A 17,593-nucleotide genomic window follows, 5' to 3' on the forward strand; every position below is an offset into this window, starting at 1 on the left:
AACAAGTACCACACTTAGTCGATGTGATTTTTCGTGTTGTTTATTTGAAATAAATTTATTGAATTCGTGTTTTATAAAATAAAAATTATTATTTTTCATCGGGGAAGAATCTTATTCCACCGGGGATGAAACTTACCTCCCTGGATTCAACACTGTATGCAGTTCATGGTGCTGTGTCTGTAGGATAAACAATTGTCATAGGCCGTACAGTTCATTGTGCTAGATAGTATGAATCAGAGCTGTAATACTCAATGTTTTACGTTGATAATAATATTAGTAAAATGATAAGAGGAGTTTACCTCAATATAGTACGTAGAACACTTCCATGTTCTACGTACTATATTGAGGTAAACTCCTCTTATTATTTTGCTAAGTTCATTGTGCTGTGGACATTGCACGGCCTATGACAATTAGAATATTATACAATTGGTTTATGATGCAGCTCCTTGTGCTGCACCATGGTGGATTGAATGCTACTGTCCTAATTCATGGATTAAAAAAAAAAAAAAAAAAAAATTCTTGTTTTTACTCCGGCACGACTGCCAGGTCAGTGGAGTTTACAAAAAATCAATCAATACAATGTTAATCGTATTTTGCAGTCACGGGCTTGAACCCTGGTCCACTCGGCTACATCAGGCCTAGATTACTCTAAGTTCTATACTGAGTATGGGCTGAACCAAGTTCCAGCCCATACTCAGTATAGAACCAATCATTACACGTAACCAAGTTACGTGTAATGATTTATATGTTACACAGTCTGCTATGGATCAGATTATAGATACACAACATGGTATGGCCTTGCTGGGTACTATAATGCACATAAACAAGTGGCAGGTTTGCCATAGTCCGGTTTGGGGATGCACTGACTTAAAAAAAAAAAAAAGATAAAAAGTTTGTAGCGCGCAAGAGCAGTGTAAATCAAAACATAGAACCACCTGTGATAATTTCAAAAATAATTACGTGGAAGTTACGTGTTCGCGATTCGCATTACGCAGTAACTTTATCTATTGCTGGTTCAGGATATGTGCCCCGGCATTTATTTAGAATCTGCTCACCCTAAGCTATATGCCTCTAAAGAAAGAAGTGGCCGGTCTCTATTGGAGCCCTTACTGTGAGGACAGCCCGAACATAGGGCTCGGCACACCCAGGGTACTGAGCTGTATATCATCATTCTTCTCTTTCCTGGTGATTCCCTTCTACTTCTCTCTCTCTCTCTGGGTATCTCGGAAATTTTTTTTTTTTTTTTGGCTGGTGTAGCATAAGCCTCAGGCTTTATTGCACTATGTGGCTAGTAATAATAATTAATAAATAAAGGTTTTACGTTAATTTTCTTGGTACCACAAAATACAGTAATATCCTTGTAATCAGAGTATAAACAAAAAATTCCATTTATTTATTACGCGTTGAGTTTAAAACAAATTAAATAAACAAAAAACATGTTTGTTAAAATATTGCCCACTTTAATGACGATGTAAAATACAGTATAAAAACTAATACAAGTGAGCCTTTTAATTAAGATATAATAGAATAAAAGATATAATAGAATAACAATATGAAATAAAAAAGAAAGAAAAAAAATTCATTTGAAGAATTTCATACGAACGTAACATTTTAAATCATAACTTATGTTCAAATACATAAAAATAAATGAAATGTCCTTACCTATGCCTGTCAAATTTCGCATATTTTGTCCATTCCTTCGGATTACTTTTGTATGATAACAGTACTTCGTGTAAATATTCAACATTGATTGAGTCCGATCGAAACACGTCATGCAATTCTTTGATTAGATCATTTAACGTATTTATAATAGGTAATTTGTCTTTAGGATTAATTAAAGGTTTAGAGTTATTGTCTTTAAAATCTAAAACAAGGCTCGTAGCGTTCTCTATGTGCATCATTTTTATGCAAAACTGAATGTGGATGTTTTAAAAACTACAGCTATCTTCTACCGGCATGAACCCTCTGAGGGCTTTCTTGAAATGTGGGATTTTTAAGGTGATGCGTAAAACGTCACAGGCGAGCCCTCCACCTATTCATCCAATCAGAAGTGCTTACATTTTCAATGCATATAAGTGCTATTCTCATAAAGTTTTAGTTTTTACATACTGAAGTTCATAAAAAATATTTGTACAAAAATCATCAAGAAATAATGAGCCTGCATATAATTGGCCCTGATGCCGAATATTCCAATAGAAAAGTTAGGATAAATTTATTATTGTCTTTACATTTCCCATGTGGACAATCGCACACGGATAAAGAGTTACTGGGAGCAGCGAAAAGGGGAATTGTGGGATATCGCTAACCATTATGGCGTAAATTTAGTGAAATGTGTTTTCCTCGGACGTTGAGTTTCACATCATGTCCAGTTGACATTTATAGAAATAATGATTTTAAATCGTAAAACCGTGAACTAGTTCATTGCTTGTTGGGAACAAAAATTTGTAGCTCAAAACATGATAAAGGCTATTCTGGTTTTTAACAATCATGGGAAGCCCAGACTTACAAAATTTTACCAGTTTTATGTGAGTGTCTATTCGTTAATTTTAGTGGTTTAATATACAGTAATGATAGCATGCATGTAATTTTTTTTTATTTATCGTTATCAGATGCAGTACATTTACTTAGTAGCAAAAAATTGAGAGCTGCCTCATTTTATACACGATAATTCTTCACTCAGAAATCTGCTTGTGACTGTTGTCGGGGTTTTAAAGCAAAGTGGAGAGGATATGTCAGATAACCAATTTCGGCGCTCAAAAACAAACAAAGAAAAAAAAAAAAAAAAACTAGAAGAAAATTGATAGTGACCCGAACAATAAATGATAAGATTATTGACAATAATTGATAGTGCCACAACACCACACTTTCAAATTCTCATTTGCATTACTGTTAGTAGCAGAATGAAAATCTTAGACCACTGGCCAAGTATATTTGAATTACATTTACTACAAAACTTAGCTATTGACATAAAATAGATTGAAAAATGTTTATGAAACTGCAGCAACAAAAACTAGTAGAAAAGAATTGTAGGATATAGTAGCTTTCCTAAACATTGTATTTTTGTAGTACAAATGTTTAACAGTGATATTCATAATGAGAGGGTATCAAGCAGTTTCACACTTAGTATAATTTTTATTCCCATATGAAAAAAAAAACAAAAAAAAACAGCTGAAGTGGTGGGAAAAAGGAGTGATAATTAACCCTTAAATTGTAATATATAGGCATTGATTCTTGGATTGGAGGACATACTAATTTTTAGGGCCTATTGAAAAACAGGAACCTGAAAAAATATAATTCCTGTAAGTTCAACAATATTATTCCAACAAGAAAATTCTACAAACTAATTTTGAAACAAAGATTTCTAAGATAATTTCTTTCTTTGGCAATTTCTGTTGTCAGAATCCTTAACAACAACATCAAAGTTTGTATTGTAAGTTAGTACCAGAATGAGTATTGTGGAAATAAATTCAAAACTAAGTTTATAGAAACATCTGAAGTTCTTTCAAAACAAAAAAAAAAAAATTAATGTAAGGACATTTTAATATGTTTGATATAATAATATTATTATTAGCCATATGGTGCACCAGCCAAAAGAAAAAAAAAATTCTTGCATTACCCAGAGAGAGTCAGAAGTAGAAGGGGATCACCAAGAAAGAGAAGAATGACGATAACCAGCTCAGGACCCTGGGTTTGCCAAGCCCATACTCACCAGATGTGAGCCACTCTGTAGATAGATATCTCAAGGCCTTGGATTGAAGAGTACCAAAAGATAGCCCTGTATGTAGGCATTAAAGTTAGGGCATGGGAGGATCTGTTGTTGAAAAGTGTGATCACCATTGGCACAATATGAGGATTTTGAATTTTAAAAATACAGCATTTGGAATTTGAATGAGGCCTGATTTGTATGAACAGTAGCACTGTTAGACAGCTGCTTGACCTTCTGTTCATAATGTACAAATCATAACACATGATTTCACTGTATCTGCCATTTGTTCTTAAACTGAAAATTCTCTTTTGTTAATTATGATATGCACAATTTATCCATTTCTAATTGTTTGTAATTTTGTGTGTTGTATCTTTTCGAGTTGTTATATCTTTACTTGACTGTACTTTTCATCTTGCTTTGCAAGATGAAATACAATTTTAGAACAATATACATGGTGGGTCATCATCATCAGCCATTTTCAATTCACTGCAGGATGAAGGTGTCTCCAGCAACTGGGAAGTTGCTGGAGACACCTTCCTGTCTCCAGTAAATAGATGACCTTTGGCAATGGCCATCCATTTACTACCCACAAATTCATGAATTTCATCTGTCCATCTCCATTGTTGTCTTCCAGGTTTTCTTCTAGCTCCTCTTGGGTACCGTTCTGTTATTTTGTTAGTCCATCTGTCATCATGTCTTTGAGCTATGTGTCCTGCCCAAGACCATTTTAGTTCTTTAGTTTTGATAAGAATGTCCTTTACTTGAGTTTGCTGCCTAATCCATGGTGGGTACAGTGTGCCTATTATTTGGAAGCCCATTTTACAGGAGCCTTCCAATTATTTATCCATCTGTCCATTCACCCATTGTTGTTGATTACATATCACATAAAAGAATATTTACTGATGCTGTCGAGGCAGTTTTAGGTGATTTTGAAAATTGCTGGTTTGGGGAGCTACTCAGACAGTTGGTTTAATGGTATCCAAGAGAAGAGGTGGAATTGATTCTTGGATTGCTTCTGTTAGCATGTGCAGCAGCCTTGAAATCAGTGGGATTATGAGACTTGCTGGGGGATCCATTTGGGAATAGCAATTATATGGGTGTTGTTAGTTACTAAGATTACAAACAAGCACGTATATACATTAATGCTAGGAGCATAGTAAATATTGGTGACGTCATCAAGTCCTGACATTATAGGTATATTTTGTCAGCAAATTCTTTTATCAGGAATACAGAAAGTACAATTTGTATAGAAAGGAAATGGTAGAAGAGTGGAGTTATCTTTTGAATAAGAACCAGGGCTGTAGTGGAGGTTATATCCTCTGGATTTTTTAAAGTGAATAGTGTATACCTTCTGGTTTTTTGGAAGATTGAAATACGGCATATCGGGTATATGCCGTATACCCTCTGGAATTAAATTAATATGCACAGGCAACATTCATAGACTATACCTTCTGCTAATTTTATGATACAGCACTGATAAGAACCATATAACTTCTAAAACATTATGCCTCATCATGATTGTGATGAGTATAATGAAAAACTATACAGAAAAATAGTGGTTCAGCAAAAAAATAGAATGCCTTATAATGATATATTTGCTGGGTAGCTGCTTTCTGTACCAGCACATTAGAGAGCCACCAGAGAAAGCAGCGGCCTCTGATTATCAGTAGTGGTTAATCATGTTAGAATCTTCAAGTAAAGGAAACCAATAAGTTGCAGGGGGTCATAGTATATTGATGTGAAATTTATTCAGAAAAATAACTGCTGTTGAGGGTAATGGGAAAGAATTTTGTTTTCACAAAGGTGGTTACAATAGTCTTAGATTTTTTCTTTTTTTTAATTCTTCGCAGTGGGACTAACTGATGTTGTTAACAAATGGATAATGTTTATGGAAGTAAACATACAGAGTGGTGTACAGAAGTAATAATAATGTTAAATATTGAGAAAGGTACATAAAACATCATAAAGAAGCAGAAAAAAAAAACCAAATATTACTAAACACAGATATTTTCAAAGTTCATCTGAGAATAGGTTTTCAGAAATTTGCTTTTAGCTAGAAGTTGATTGTTTGAATAAACTTAATGCAGGATTGGCAAATTACACTCCTCTGCATTTTGAATTCACTGATGTTTTCTGACTCATTTTCTAATGCTGATTTCAGAAATGACTTCCATTTGTTTCTATCAGTTCAGGTTTCTTCAAAAACCACAAAAGAAAATTTGATTTTTCACAAATTTTTATTAATTTTGATCAAATTTGTGCACTGAAATTATAACAAAATGTTGCTCTTACCAGATTTTTATATTTAAAAATACATCTTGAAAGCACTATTAAAAAGTTCACTAAACACTCACCTCTCATTTTAAAAACTGATTTGTGATGAGTCAAATTTTTGTTTCTTTGATTTTCTTGCATATTCTTACTGCTTTATAGTCCCTCTTCAGCATCCAGCAATAGTCAGCCATCATATTGACATCCCACATGCACTGGTACCTCATCTCCATGTCTTTAATGCCCTGTTGAAATCTCTCATCCTCCTGTTCACTAAACTTCCTAGATTTTCTGGGAAGTAGTCAGTGTGTAGGAGTGTAAAAAATGTACATTGACACTCATGTTGCAACCCAGCCTTGTTGAAGTTTGACAACATATTTACAACTATGTGCTTGTAGTCTTGATCCTTGTTGTTCCCTAAGAAGTTCTCAACAGAACTGAAGCTAATCCATGCCTGTTTTTCTCTTTCATTCATAATTCCCTCAAAATCTTGATATCTCATCAGTTTGCAAATTTTAGGTCTAACAAAAATACCTTGTTTTAGCTTCTCTTGGGATCTACCAAAGGTTTGTGAATTATATGCTGTGATCCAGGTAACAAGCTGACCAGAAATTGACATTCCAGTGCTTACTCCCTGCCCAACTGGTCCACTCACAGAAAAAACAAGGCATTTTTGTGTAGCCAGATTGCTGTCCAAGTAACAGGCCTATAAGTTAGCACAGACCAACTAAACATGTTCTTTATACTTAATATTTGTCAACAACTTCAAGTTGCTATATGTTTATTTCAAATGCACAGAGTGAGCTACTGGAATTGACCCATATTTATTTCCATTGTGGAACAACACACTCTTTAGATTCCTCTTTGATGTGTCAATAAAAACCACTGTAGGACTGTAACTAATTCCTGCATAGTTCATTAAGTCATTTATATTACTGCAAAAAAAACCATAGAATCAACCTCAGAAAAGTAGGGGGCTAGCTCTCGTTTTCTGTATTTGTGCCATGAGAAAAATGTCCCATTTGCTAGATTTTTTGATTTCACTTTAGAACCAAGGAGTTTTGCCAATTCCTTTGGTAAATTTAAATCTCATACCACATCATTGAGTTCATGCTGTGAAAAAAGAAGTTGAGGGTTGTATTCAATGTCTCCAGTCATATAGACTTCAGTTTCATCTTCAGAAGCTTCACTTGCACCTCTCTGCTGCTACATTTTCCAATATAAGTGGAGGAATTGGCAAGTTATCTCTATGCGAGACTGGTCTAATGGCAGATGGAATATTAGGATACACAATGCCATTCTTACTCTTTGCATTGTATCCTTCTACATTAACTATCCAAAAAGTAACAGTCATCACAGTGGTTTGTAGGCTTCTGCCAAATCATGGGAATGGCAAAACCTTCTTTTAACCATTTTTCCAATCTCAATGCTTCAACACAAATTTGGCAAACCTTTATGTGGAGCCCATTGTTGATCTTGGTAACCGAGTTTCACTCCGAAATAAACACAGTATACATTTTTTTACAAATTCTGTAATATTTGGTCTTTGCTTGGGGACTACATAACTTCCACAAATATAACAAAATAAGTTTGGATTGTTCAAACACATTTGACACAATAACCTTAAAAATAAACTGAGCTCACACTGATAAACACTGCTGCATATAGCTCTTAACGTTAAGAAACAAATGACTAAAGGCAGTGTTGCAAATAAAGGTAAAAATTTTGTTTACAAAGTTCCCAGCTTTTACTCCTAACTAATACATTCAATGATACAACTCATGACATCAAGTTAAGTGATTTGTGAAAAAAAAACGGTACATGATAGAAAATAAATAAATAACATTTCTGAAATTAGCTTTAAAAACAGCTATTAGTTTACAAACATCGAAAACAATGCAGTGCAGTGTTACCAGCAGGTAAAAAGTTTTTTTTTTTTTACAACTTTGTCAAGCTCTCGTAATCAGAAAAAAAATCAAAATTAAAAAAGAAAAACTGCATCATAATTTACAGGTATATGGAAGCTGGTCAGAAAAAAAAAAAAAAAATCTAATACTGACTACCCTCCCCTGCATAGGTCTTAATAAATCAATAATCCTCTTGGGGGGGGGGGATATTTGTACAAGATTCTGAACTTCATGCTCCACTCCACTGTATGGCTGTTGTCAGTTGTCTGTTTTAACTAGAATGCCTTGTTTTGGCTTTCAATTGTTGTCTCAAAAAATATCCAAGCATTCAGTTGGAATCAGACATGGTACTGCTTCAGATATGCCCCTTCTCAAAAGAACTACTATAATGCAGGTAAAGCAAATTTGTTCAGAATCTAAATTTAGAAATTATGACAAATGTCATAATTGGATGTTTTGACCATTATCTTATTCTGTGCAAATATGATGATATTTTTTATTAAAGATTTAGTTCTTTTAATATCTTTTGATTTCATTGTACTTTACCTTAGTGATAGATTAGGAATTTATTGTAAATATGCTGTGATGATTTCTTTTTGGGAAAGTGAATGATTACCATTAGCACTGTATTTAATAGTAGTTGATGTGTGCAAACTGTTAGTACCTATCTTCTTTCTTGAAGAGAGAGAAAAAAAGTATATATAATGTCAGGGACAGTCTCAGGTAGTGGCTGAAGGCCCCCCCCTTACTTACTATTAAAATAATTAAAATTTTTTTTTTTTTTTTTTACTTGCTCTTGATTTCTAAAACTTAATGATTCCTCAGAACTCTGCTTAGGCTTCCGCCCCTTAGAAAATCCTAGAACCACTCTCTCCATCCCATAATGCATTATAAAAATTTTTCCTAAAGATATACATTCAGAAAAGTTTAACTCATTAGTAGTCATCAAAAGAATTTTTTTTTTTTCATGCATGCAGGGTCACATATCTTTAAGTAAATCCCACATCTCAGTGTAGTGAGGTAGGATTTATTTAAAAATATAATTACCATCAGGGGTAAAGGAAGGGTTTCTGCTTCTGTAAAGGTGACTATGGGTGCGACCAACTGATGATGTTACCAACAGAAAATTTTAAGTGGTAAGCATTCAATGCTAATGCTAATGCAATTCACAAAGAGGGCTCTAATGGTGACAAGAGTAATTACAGACCAGTTAGTTTAACTTCTGTTTCTGGGTAAATAATGGAGTCTGGTTAAAGATGCATTGCAGGATCATCTAGACAAGGCTGCAGTAATAATTCACACACAGCATGGGTTTAAGGGAAACTCTTGTCTGGAAAATTTGATTGGATACTATGATCTGGTTACAAAGGAACTGGACACAAAAAATAATTTTGTTATCATATACTTGGATTTCAGGAAACCTTTTGACACTGTTGTGCATGAATGACTACTGTACAGATTGAAGCAGTATGGTATTAAGGGTAAGTTGCTGAAATGGATAAAAGGGTGGTTGAGTGGGAGAAAACAGAGTGGTAATCAGTGGGTGCCACTCTTCGTGGACTTATGTTATTAGTGGAGCCCCCCCAGGGTTCAGTGTTAGGCCCACTGTTGTTTTATATATTTATCAATGATATTGATGAAGGTATGTCAGGCTTAATGTCGAAGTTTGCAAATGATACAAAGGGTGGCAGGGTTGTTAATGACAGTAATGGGAGTGTGCTACTGGAACAGGATCTAGAAATAATTTGGGCAGATGGGCTGAGAAGTGGCAATTGAATTTTAACTTTGACAAATGCAAAGTACTGCATATTGGTAGAAGTAACCCCAGAGAAACATACCAACTGTGTAGTACTACACTTAGGGTGGTAGAAAGTGAAAAAGACATGTTAGTAATTGTGCAGTCAGATATGAAGTTTTCTAAGCAGTGCAGACAGGCTTCCAGAGCAGGGCATGGGGTTTTGTCAATGATGTACAGGAATATTGTTAGTAGGGAAAAGGAGATGATTATTCTGTTGTATAAGGCAATGGTTAGACCATGCCTTGAGTATTGGTGTATAGGTCTGGAGGCTCCATTTTGGAAAGGACATAGAGTTGCTTGAGCATGTACATAGAAGGGCAACAAGATTAGTGAGGGAACAAAGGAGTACTCTTACCAAGAAAGGCTTAAGTTCTGAAAATTGCTGTGGCTGGAGGCTAGGTTTTTAATATAAAAATTTGTTTTTTTATATTAAAAACATATTTTAAATTAATTTTTGAAATTAAACCTCCCTTGGTGAGAAAGTGAAATAGATCTGTCATTAACAAGAGCACTGCTGTGTGAAATGTGAAGTGTGCATCTTGACAGTTTGATTCCAGACAAACACTTAAATGTTATGAAGCCAGTGTTACCAGTTGAAGGAAAGTGCACATCAGTAAAGCCAGCTTGTTGTCAATAATTGTATGTGACAGATGTCATTTAGCACACACATATATATTTAGGTTTAATTAATTCCTGAATTTTTCCTAATTGTCCAATAATTAAGATATTTCTGGAATTTTCATAAACAGCTATGTGGATGGGGTAGATGAAGAGTACAAATTGCTGAACTATATCTGGGATCTTAACAAACCCCATGTAACAGGCTTGTTATTGAGAGTTGTATATTTGAATGCATCAATATTAAACTGAAATAGTGTTGTGTGTGTCCACAATTAGCATGTGGATATACTATAATAATAATCAACATCAGTTCCTTGACATGGATTTAATTTTATGAACCTTAAATCTTTTTTTGAAATTAAAACTCCCTTGGTGAGAAAGTGAAGTAGATCTGTCATTGAGTTAAAATTCAAATTGAAAATCCTGCACAACTTCACGTTTGTTGAAGTTGTGCAGGACTAACCTGCAATACAAGCAGCAATTTTTTTTAAAAATTGTTTTCACAATATGATGAATGCAACCTGACAATTAGGCCTAAATAACACTAAAGCATATATTACACTTCTCATTAAAACATGCTTTTTGCTGTATTCTGTGTGTTGTCTAGTTTCTTCCGAATGCCAGTCTGTTAAAAAATTTCCACTCTCTGTTATATAAAAAATGACAGGAAGGTGTTAAATTTTGTGTTAAGATGGAAGGGGCCAGCAAACTGTATCTGCCAATGGGGCGTTTTCATGTAGCGGGTTTCATTTTTCTGGTTTGCATCCAGTGATCTTATTGTATATATAGACTACACATACAGTAGTCCCCTCTTATCCATGGTTCCAGTTACCTGCAGTCTGAAAATATTAAATGGAAAATTCCAGAAATAAACAATTCATAAGTTTTAAATTGCACTCCGTTCTGAGTAGCATGGTGAAATCTCGCACTGTCCCACTCCATCCCTTTGTCCAGCGTATCCACGCTGTATATACTACCCGCCCATTAGTCACTTAGTAGCCATCTTGGTTATCAGATTGACTGTTGCCGTATCGTAGTGCTTGTGTTCAAGTAACCCTTATTTTACTTAATAATGGCCCCAAAGCGCAAGGGTAGTGATGCTGGCAATTTGGATATGCCAAAGAGAAGCCTTAAAGTGCTTCCTTTAAGTGAAAAGGTGAAAGTTCTCGACTTAATAAGGAAAGAAAAAAATTGTGTGCTGAGGTTGCTAAGATCTACAGTAAGAATGAATCTTCTATCCATGAAATTGTGAAGAAAGAAAAAGAAATTTGTGCTAGTTTTGCTGTTGCACCTCCAACTGCTATGGCCACAGTGCATGATAAGTGCTTAGTTAAGATGGAAAAGGCATTAAATTTGTGAGTGAAGACATGAACAGAAAATGTGTTCTGATTGATGGCAATGTGTTGTGCCAGGAAGCATTGAGTCTACACAAAGATTTCAGCAAGCCATTTACTGCAAATAAGGGATAGTTACACAGATTCAGGAAGAGGTTTGGACTGAGAAATCTAAAAATTACTAGAGGCTGCATCTGCCAATGAAGAAGCTGCTGCCACATTTCTGGCAGAGTTGAAGAAGTTGATTAAGGAGAAAGGATACCATCCAAAGCAAGTCTTCAATTGCGATGAAACTGGGCTCTTCTGGAAGAAGATGCCCAATAGAACCTACATTCATAAAAGTGAAAAGGAGGCACCAGGGCATAAAAATGGAAGGACAGATTAACTCTGGTACTATGTGGCAACACATATGATAAAGGCAGGTATAGAGTACAGAGCAAAGAACCCACATGCAAAAAATCAAAAATGATCTGCCCGTGTTCTGGCAACATAATCAGAAAGCGTGGGTGACAGCCATTTTGTTTATGGAATGGTTCCACCAATACTTCATTCCAGAACGGAAAAAATACATGGAATAGGAAGGGTTGGAATTTAAAGTCCTATTAATAATAGACAGTGCACCTGGCCATCCTGAATCTGTTTGCTATGAAAATGTCGAGGTTGTATTTTTACCTCCAAATACAACTTCATTAGAATACAACACAAGAGATATTAGAACCTATACTTAGTACCGTGCTTGGGTTGGAGGTTGAGAAGAATAAAGAAGATATTTGTTGACATTAAACTTGAACTTCTGTAGACTGTAATTTTCAGGAAATACGTATGAAGGAAGGTTGTTCCAGAAAACGGCAGTTGAATGAATAAACGAGTAAGAGGAAAAGTTGGTTCTATGAGTTTGAAGTTGGACATTAAATGGATGATGGCTGGTCGTGGCACGTGTTTGGACTGTTTTGAAAGAGAGAGAGTGGGAATTAAAGAAGACAATTCAGAAGAACAGTGCCCATGGAAGTATCTGTAGAAAAGGCATGCAGCAGAAAACAGTACGTCTATGAAACAGCGAGTGGAGAGACTCTGTTAGAGATGAGTCATTAATTAACCTAACTGCTCTCTTCTGAATGGAATCTAGAAGCCTGAGAAAGGTTTTGGGGACACCGTCAAAGATGTGGGAGCAATATTCCATGGTAGGGTGGACTTGTGATTTGTACCAAGTGAGCTGTTTGCAAGAAAAGTAACACCAAGAGTGAAAGCGAAAACCAAGTTTTTTAGATGCGGAGAAGGCAATATTTGTAATGTGCTCGTGCCAAGAGAGATTAGAAGTCAGGATAATCCCCAAAAGAGAGAGATATCATTTTACCTAGGAATCGGAATGTTACCAAAGATAAGCATAGGAGCAGAAGATTCCTTTTTGTGAGATATAAGACAAGACTGAGTTTTAGAAGGATTGAAATCAACTAAGTTGTCTTTGCCCCACTGGAGAATTATCTGGAGATCAGCAGCAGATATTCAAGAAGTTGAAGCTGATTGAGCAGGGAAAGGTTTCTCAAAATGGAAAGTGGAATGCAGTGTGCTATCATCGGGAAAACTATGGATAGGACTGGACCTATCCATAGGAAAACTATGGATAGGTCCAGTCTATGGAAGAGGGTTATTAATATACAAGAGGAAAATAGTGGGGGAAAGAACTGAACCTTGGGGGACACCAGCATTAGTGGAGAAGTTCGAAGAGAGAGAGCCATCTACTATCACCCTCAGTGAGCGATCAGAGAAAAAACTGGATAACCAATTACAAAAAACAGTTGGCAAACCATAAGATGGAAACTTGTTTAGAAGACCTTTATGCCAAACACAATTGAAAGCCTTTGAGATGTCAAGAGCAACTGCTTGTGTTTCACCAAACTTTTCCATTGAATTTGTCCATAAATGGGTAACATAAGCCAGAATATCACCAGTGGATATTCTGACGGAATCCATACCGTCGATTGTTGATCAGACAGAAGGTTTCTGGGTAGTTTAATAGTTGGTGGTTAATTGATTTCTCCATTACTTTAGAAAGAGTAGAAGTAATTGCAATGGGGTGGGAAAGATTCGTCACCCTTTTTTAGGAACTGGCTGGATATGAGCAAATTTCCAAGCAGAAGGAAAAACACCTTTGGAATAAGAAAGTGAAAAAAGGCAGCAAAGAACAGGAGTTAGTTCAGGAGCACAGGTTTTGAGAATGGGTGGAGAAATACCATCAGGACCTGGAGCTTTCTTAGCTCCAGTGAGTGAAGTCGTGAATGATTTTAAAGGCTTCTCGGGGATTGACGGAGAAGTTAGCAAAATAATTCATGCAGCAAGACAAGTTGGTGGGGAAGGATTTGCTGACATGCTTGATGAAGAAGTGAAAGAACATATTGAAGGCCATCGAGAAGTGTTAACAAATGAGGAATTGGAAGAACTTGAGTCCTCTACAGAGGAAGAGGAAACTAAAGCAGAACCAGCAATGTGGACATTACTGAAATTTGCCGAAGTGTTTCGAGTTGCACAGACATTAAAGGACAAAATTATGGAATGCAGCATTAAAGTCACCTGTATGATCACTGAAGGATTACAACCTCTGCAGCAACACTTTGATGGTTTAAAAAGAAAGAGATAAAAACTTCCGATTACAATGTTCTTCCAAAAGGTTTTGGCAAAAAAACCTTCAACTATCAATGATCCCCCAACCATCGACATAATTGTCGTGGTTTGATGATCCAGGATCGCCCTAAGCAGATGATCCTTCTGATGTATCGTGAGAAGGTCAATAGTAGCCTAATGCTGTCACAATGCCTACGTCATTCACCTCACTTAATCTCATCACATAGGCATTGTATCATCTACACATCATCACATGAAGAAGGGTGAGTATAGTACAATAAGATATTTTGAGAGAGACCACATTCACATAACTTTTATTATAGTATATTGTTATAATTGTTCTATTTTATTATTAGTTATTTTGCCTAATTTATAAATTAAACTTTATCATAGGTATGTATAGGGTTTGGTACTATCCGTGGTTTCAGGCATCCTTTGGGGGTCTTGGAACGCATCCCCCACAGATAAGGGGGAGGCGCTACTGTACTTGTATATGAGTGGGTTAGAAGTATAGTGAACCAAGTCACTTACAAATAGTATTGAAAAAAAAAATCAACTTTTGCATATGAGCCAATAAAAATTCATTGTTAAATAAATTTTGTCAATATTTGTTTGAAAATAGTTATATCTTCTGTCTTTGAATTTCCTAGGAATTTGAAATGTTTATCCTTAATTTTTGTTTAAACAAAAAAAAATGGACTTGGTTCACTTTAACTCGATATTTTCCCACTTCCGTAGAATACAAAGTTCTATTACTAACTATTTTTATTATTTAGGATTGAATGAATGAGTAATATCACATTTTCTTTGAACAAATAATGTATTACTGAAATTAAAATCGCAATTTTATTGCGCAAAAAAAAAGATAAAAGTTGGCACTTTTATTAGTCATACATATATACAGCATAATTGGAGACTTCAGGCACTTTTGCAGATTCAGTGTTCCTTTCTGGTGACAAGGAGGAATATAAGGCAATAACGAATCATGTCTGCTTTCTTTGCACAGTTGATTTTAACTTGCACCAATGAAAACCGGTCTACTAATTTTCTCCTTCTGTACATCAATTTCTTCCAATGATATTAAATCGCTTGACGAGTTTTTGTAAAATATTGAGAAGGGATGCCCTCTTTTAAACTGCAGATGTTGAAAGTTAAGCTAGTTGACAGGCTCCTTGCTAATGTTTTTTCTTTCTGTTGATTATGGCCTTTTTTAGAGACTCCGATGACAAAAAATCATTGTGGGTCTTTTTTACTATATTAATCCAGTCGTCAAGGCTGTGTGTCAATGAATCTTTCTTACTAAACTTTTCTATAACTCTAAAATTGGTGTCATTTGGTAGGTAGGAGTGACCAGAAAGCATGAATACATGGATATATCAGTTGTATTGCCAGCCATAGAAGGGTCATTGCACAATTTCAGTAAATTAAGTGCAACCTTTATATTGCAGTTTTACCTCCAGTGAACATCGCAGTAGGGTGTAATGTTGGTGCATTATCTTTTAAATGCTTTGTAATAACAGTTGAGATTTCTTGAGACCCTCTTCCACCTTCTGTCTAATTCCACACATACATTACAGAAGGCCCAGATTTAATTGGGTGGACACCACAATTGTATAAATTTCTGTTTTAATAAGTGTGGATGTGGTTAGCTTTGGAAATGCAAGGATAATAACTGTCAGAAACCTTGTCAGCCTCTTCCTGTAAATCAATTCTGATGTTAGCTTCAGAAAGATGATGCTGTTTTTAGTTTGAATTTGTGCCCTAATTCCAGGATCTGCTATGATTCAAACATTATGGAGAGGTAACTGCATGGCTATAAAAAAAAGGGCACTTGGATCACTTTCCTGCTGAATCTCATGCAAGATGGGCTTGGCCCACAGTAACATTGAACACTATCAGACATTCTTCAGCATTATAAGGAACCACTGCTCTCTGTCGGCCGGCTAAAGCACTAAGGTCTTGTTCCACATTTTCACTGTATAATTATTGGCTTGAAGGGACTTAGTACACCTGTAACCAGACTTAAAGAAAAATTGGACTTGTTTCACTATACTTCTGACTCTCTCTCATATATTCTTAATATATTAATGAAATACCATTGTGATATATAATGTAATATGTATCACATTTATATCATCTACATAGGTTCATTTTCCATCTAATTTTATTAATTAGGCAGAGGATATGCAACAGCAGATAATCAGAGAAACATTCCAGTTGGTATCCAAAAGAGATGATAATGTGTGTAATTTCTTAGAAGGAGGAAGGCAAGTGATTTTGGTGTTTTTGAGTTGATTATATTTAAATTATAACGATGGAAAAGACCTTTCAGCTTATATATTTTAAAATATATGTAAAATTTTAGTATTCATTTACACTAAGATTAGGTTTAAAAAAAAAAACAAACAAACTCAGTTATATGTGCAATTTATTTGCTCTTTAGTCTCTAAGCTATGTTTACAGGGTTCCTTTTTTTGATGCAATGTTGCATGCCACTTTTTTTCATCTTATTTTTAACACATCACAAACTTCTTCAATGCCTGGGTCAGTTTTCCATTTTAGCTTGTTCTTCTGTGTCAGTTGTGACCGCCACATCTTCAATATAGTGTTCACTAGTCTGAAAATGACAAATATTATAAGAATTCCTAATGAGAGTTTTAAACATAATAAAGACTAATATTTTTTTTTTTCTGTTTCCCCTGCTCTCAACATATGAGGAAATGTGGCTACAAATCAGCAATGATAAGTGGAATTTCTTTCATTGTCTGGGTGTGCTTGATGCAAAACATGTCATAGTACAGTGCCCAGAAAATAGTGGTGGCTCCTTACTTTAAGGCAATGGTTTTCGACCTTTTTTTTTAATAACGGCATCCCTAAGTGCCTGTTAAATCCATTTCTCTCTCTCTGTCTGTATATATAACGTTATATGATAGTTATTACAATAATATAACTAAACAAAATTACAATTCTTAATACAAATCATATATATAGATACTAAATAAACATCAATTATATCACCACAAAATTAAAAAGATACTGTACACCTTTTTATAATGAAATAAATAAGTTAATTTAAACCCAAATTACATGACACCCCTGGAATGTTGTTGCAGCACCCTGGTTGAAAATCACTGCTTTAAGTGGATATATAGTATTTACTGGCTTTGTAGATTTTAATTGCTTATTCCAATATACTTTATTTTGCAATGCACCTAACAATGGGGAATTGCATTTGCCAGAGCTGATTGAGCTTTCAGGGACTGATTTGTTAACTCTGTATTTGCTAATAGCTGATAACACATTTCTACTTGCAACTCACATCATGAAAACCATTTTG

At 35.1% G+C, this 17,593-nt stretch overlaps 2 protein-coding genes across 2 annotated transcripts in view; one reads left to right on the forward strand and one right to left on the reverse strand.

The window, feature by feature from the left end:
- Positions 1-1,962, reverse strand: part of LOC150088312 (cysteine dioxygenase type 1) — an 89,229-nt gene extending 87,267 nt beyond the window's left edge. Inside the window, exon 1 of the mRNA XM_090370704.1 lies at positions 1,663-1,962. Within this exon, the coding sequence (XP_090226830.1) occupies positions 1,663-1,901 (239 nt within the window). The 5' untranslated portion in view covers positions 1,902-1,962. The remainder of the gene's footprint in view (positions 1-1,662) is intronic.
- A 356-nt stretch (positions 1,963-2,318) lies between these two features.
- or (AP-3 complex subunit sigma-2 or) overlaps positions 2,319-17,593 on the forward strand; it is a 60,934-nt gene continuing 45,659 nt past the window's right edge. The window contains exons 1-2 of the mRNA XM_090370705.1: positions 2,319-2,525; positions 16,432-16,523. Of these exons, the coding sequence (XP_090226831.1) occupies positions 2,457-2,525; positions 16,432-16,523 (161 nt within the window). The 5' untranslated portion in view covers positions 2,319-2,456. The remainder of the gene's footprint in view (positions 2,526-16,431; positions 16,524-17,593) is intronic.

Source organism: Mastigoproctus giganteus, chromosome 3 (genome assembly GCF_048544385.1).
Source record: "Mastigoproctus giganteus isolate SK-2022 chromosome 3, ASM4854438v1, whole genome shotgun sequence".
In the NCBI taxonomy this organism is placed as follows: Eukaryota; Metazoa; Arthropoda; class Arachnida; order Uropygi; family Thelyphonidae; genus Mastigoproctus; species Mastigoproctus giganteus.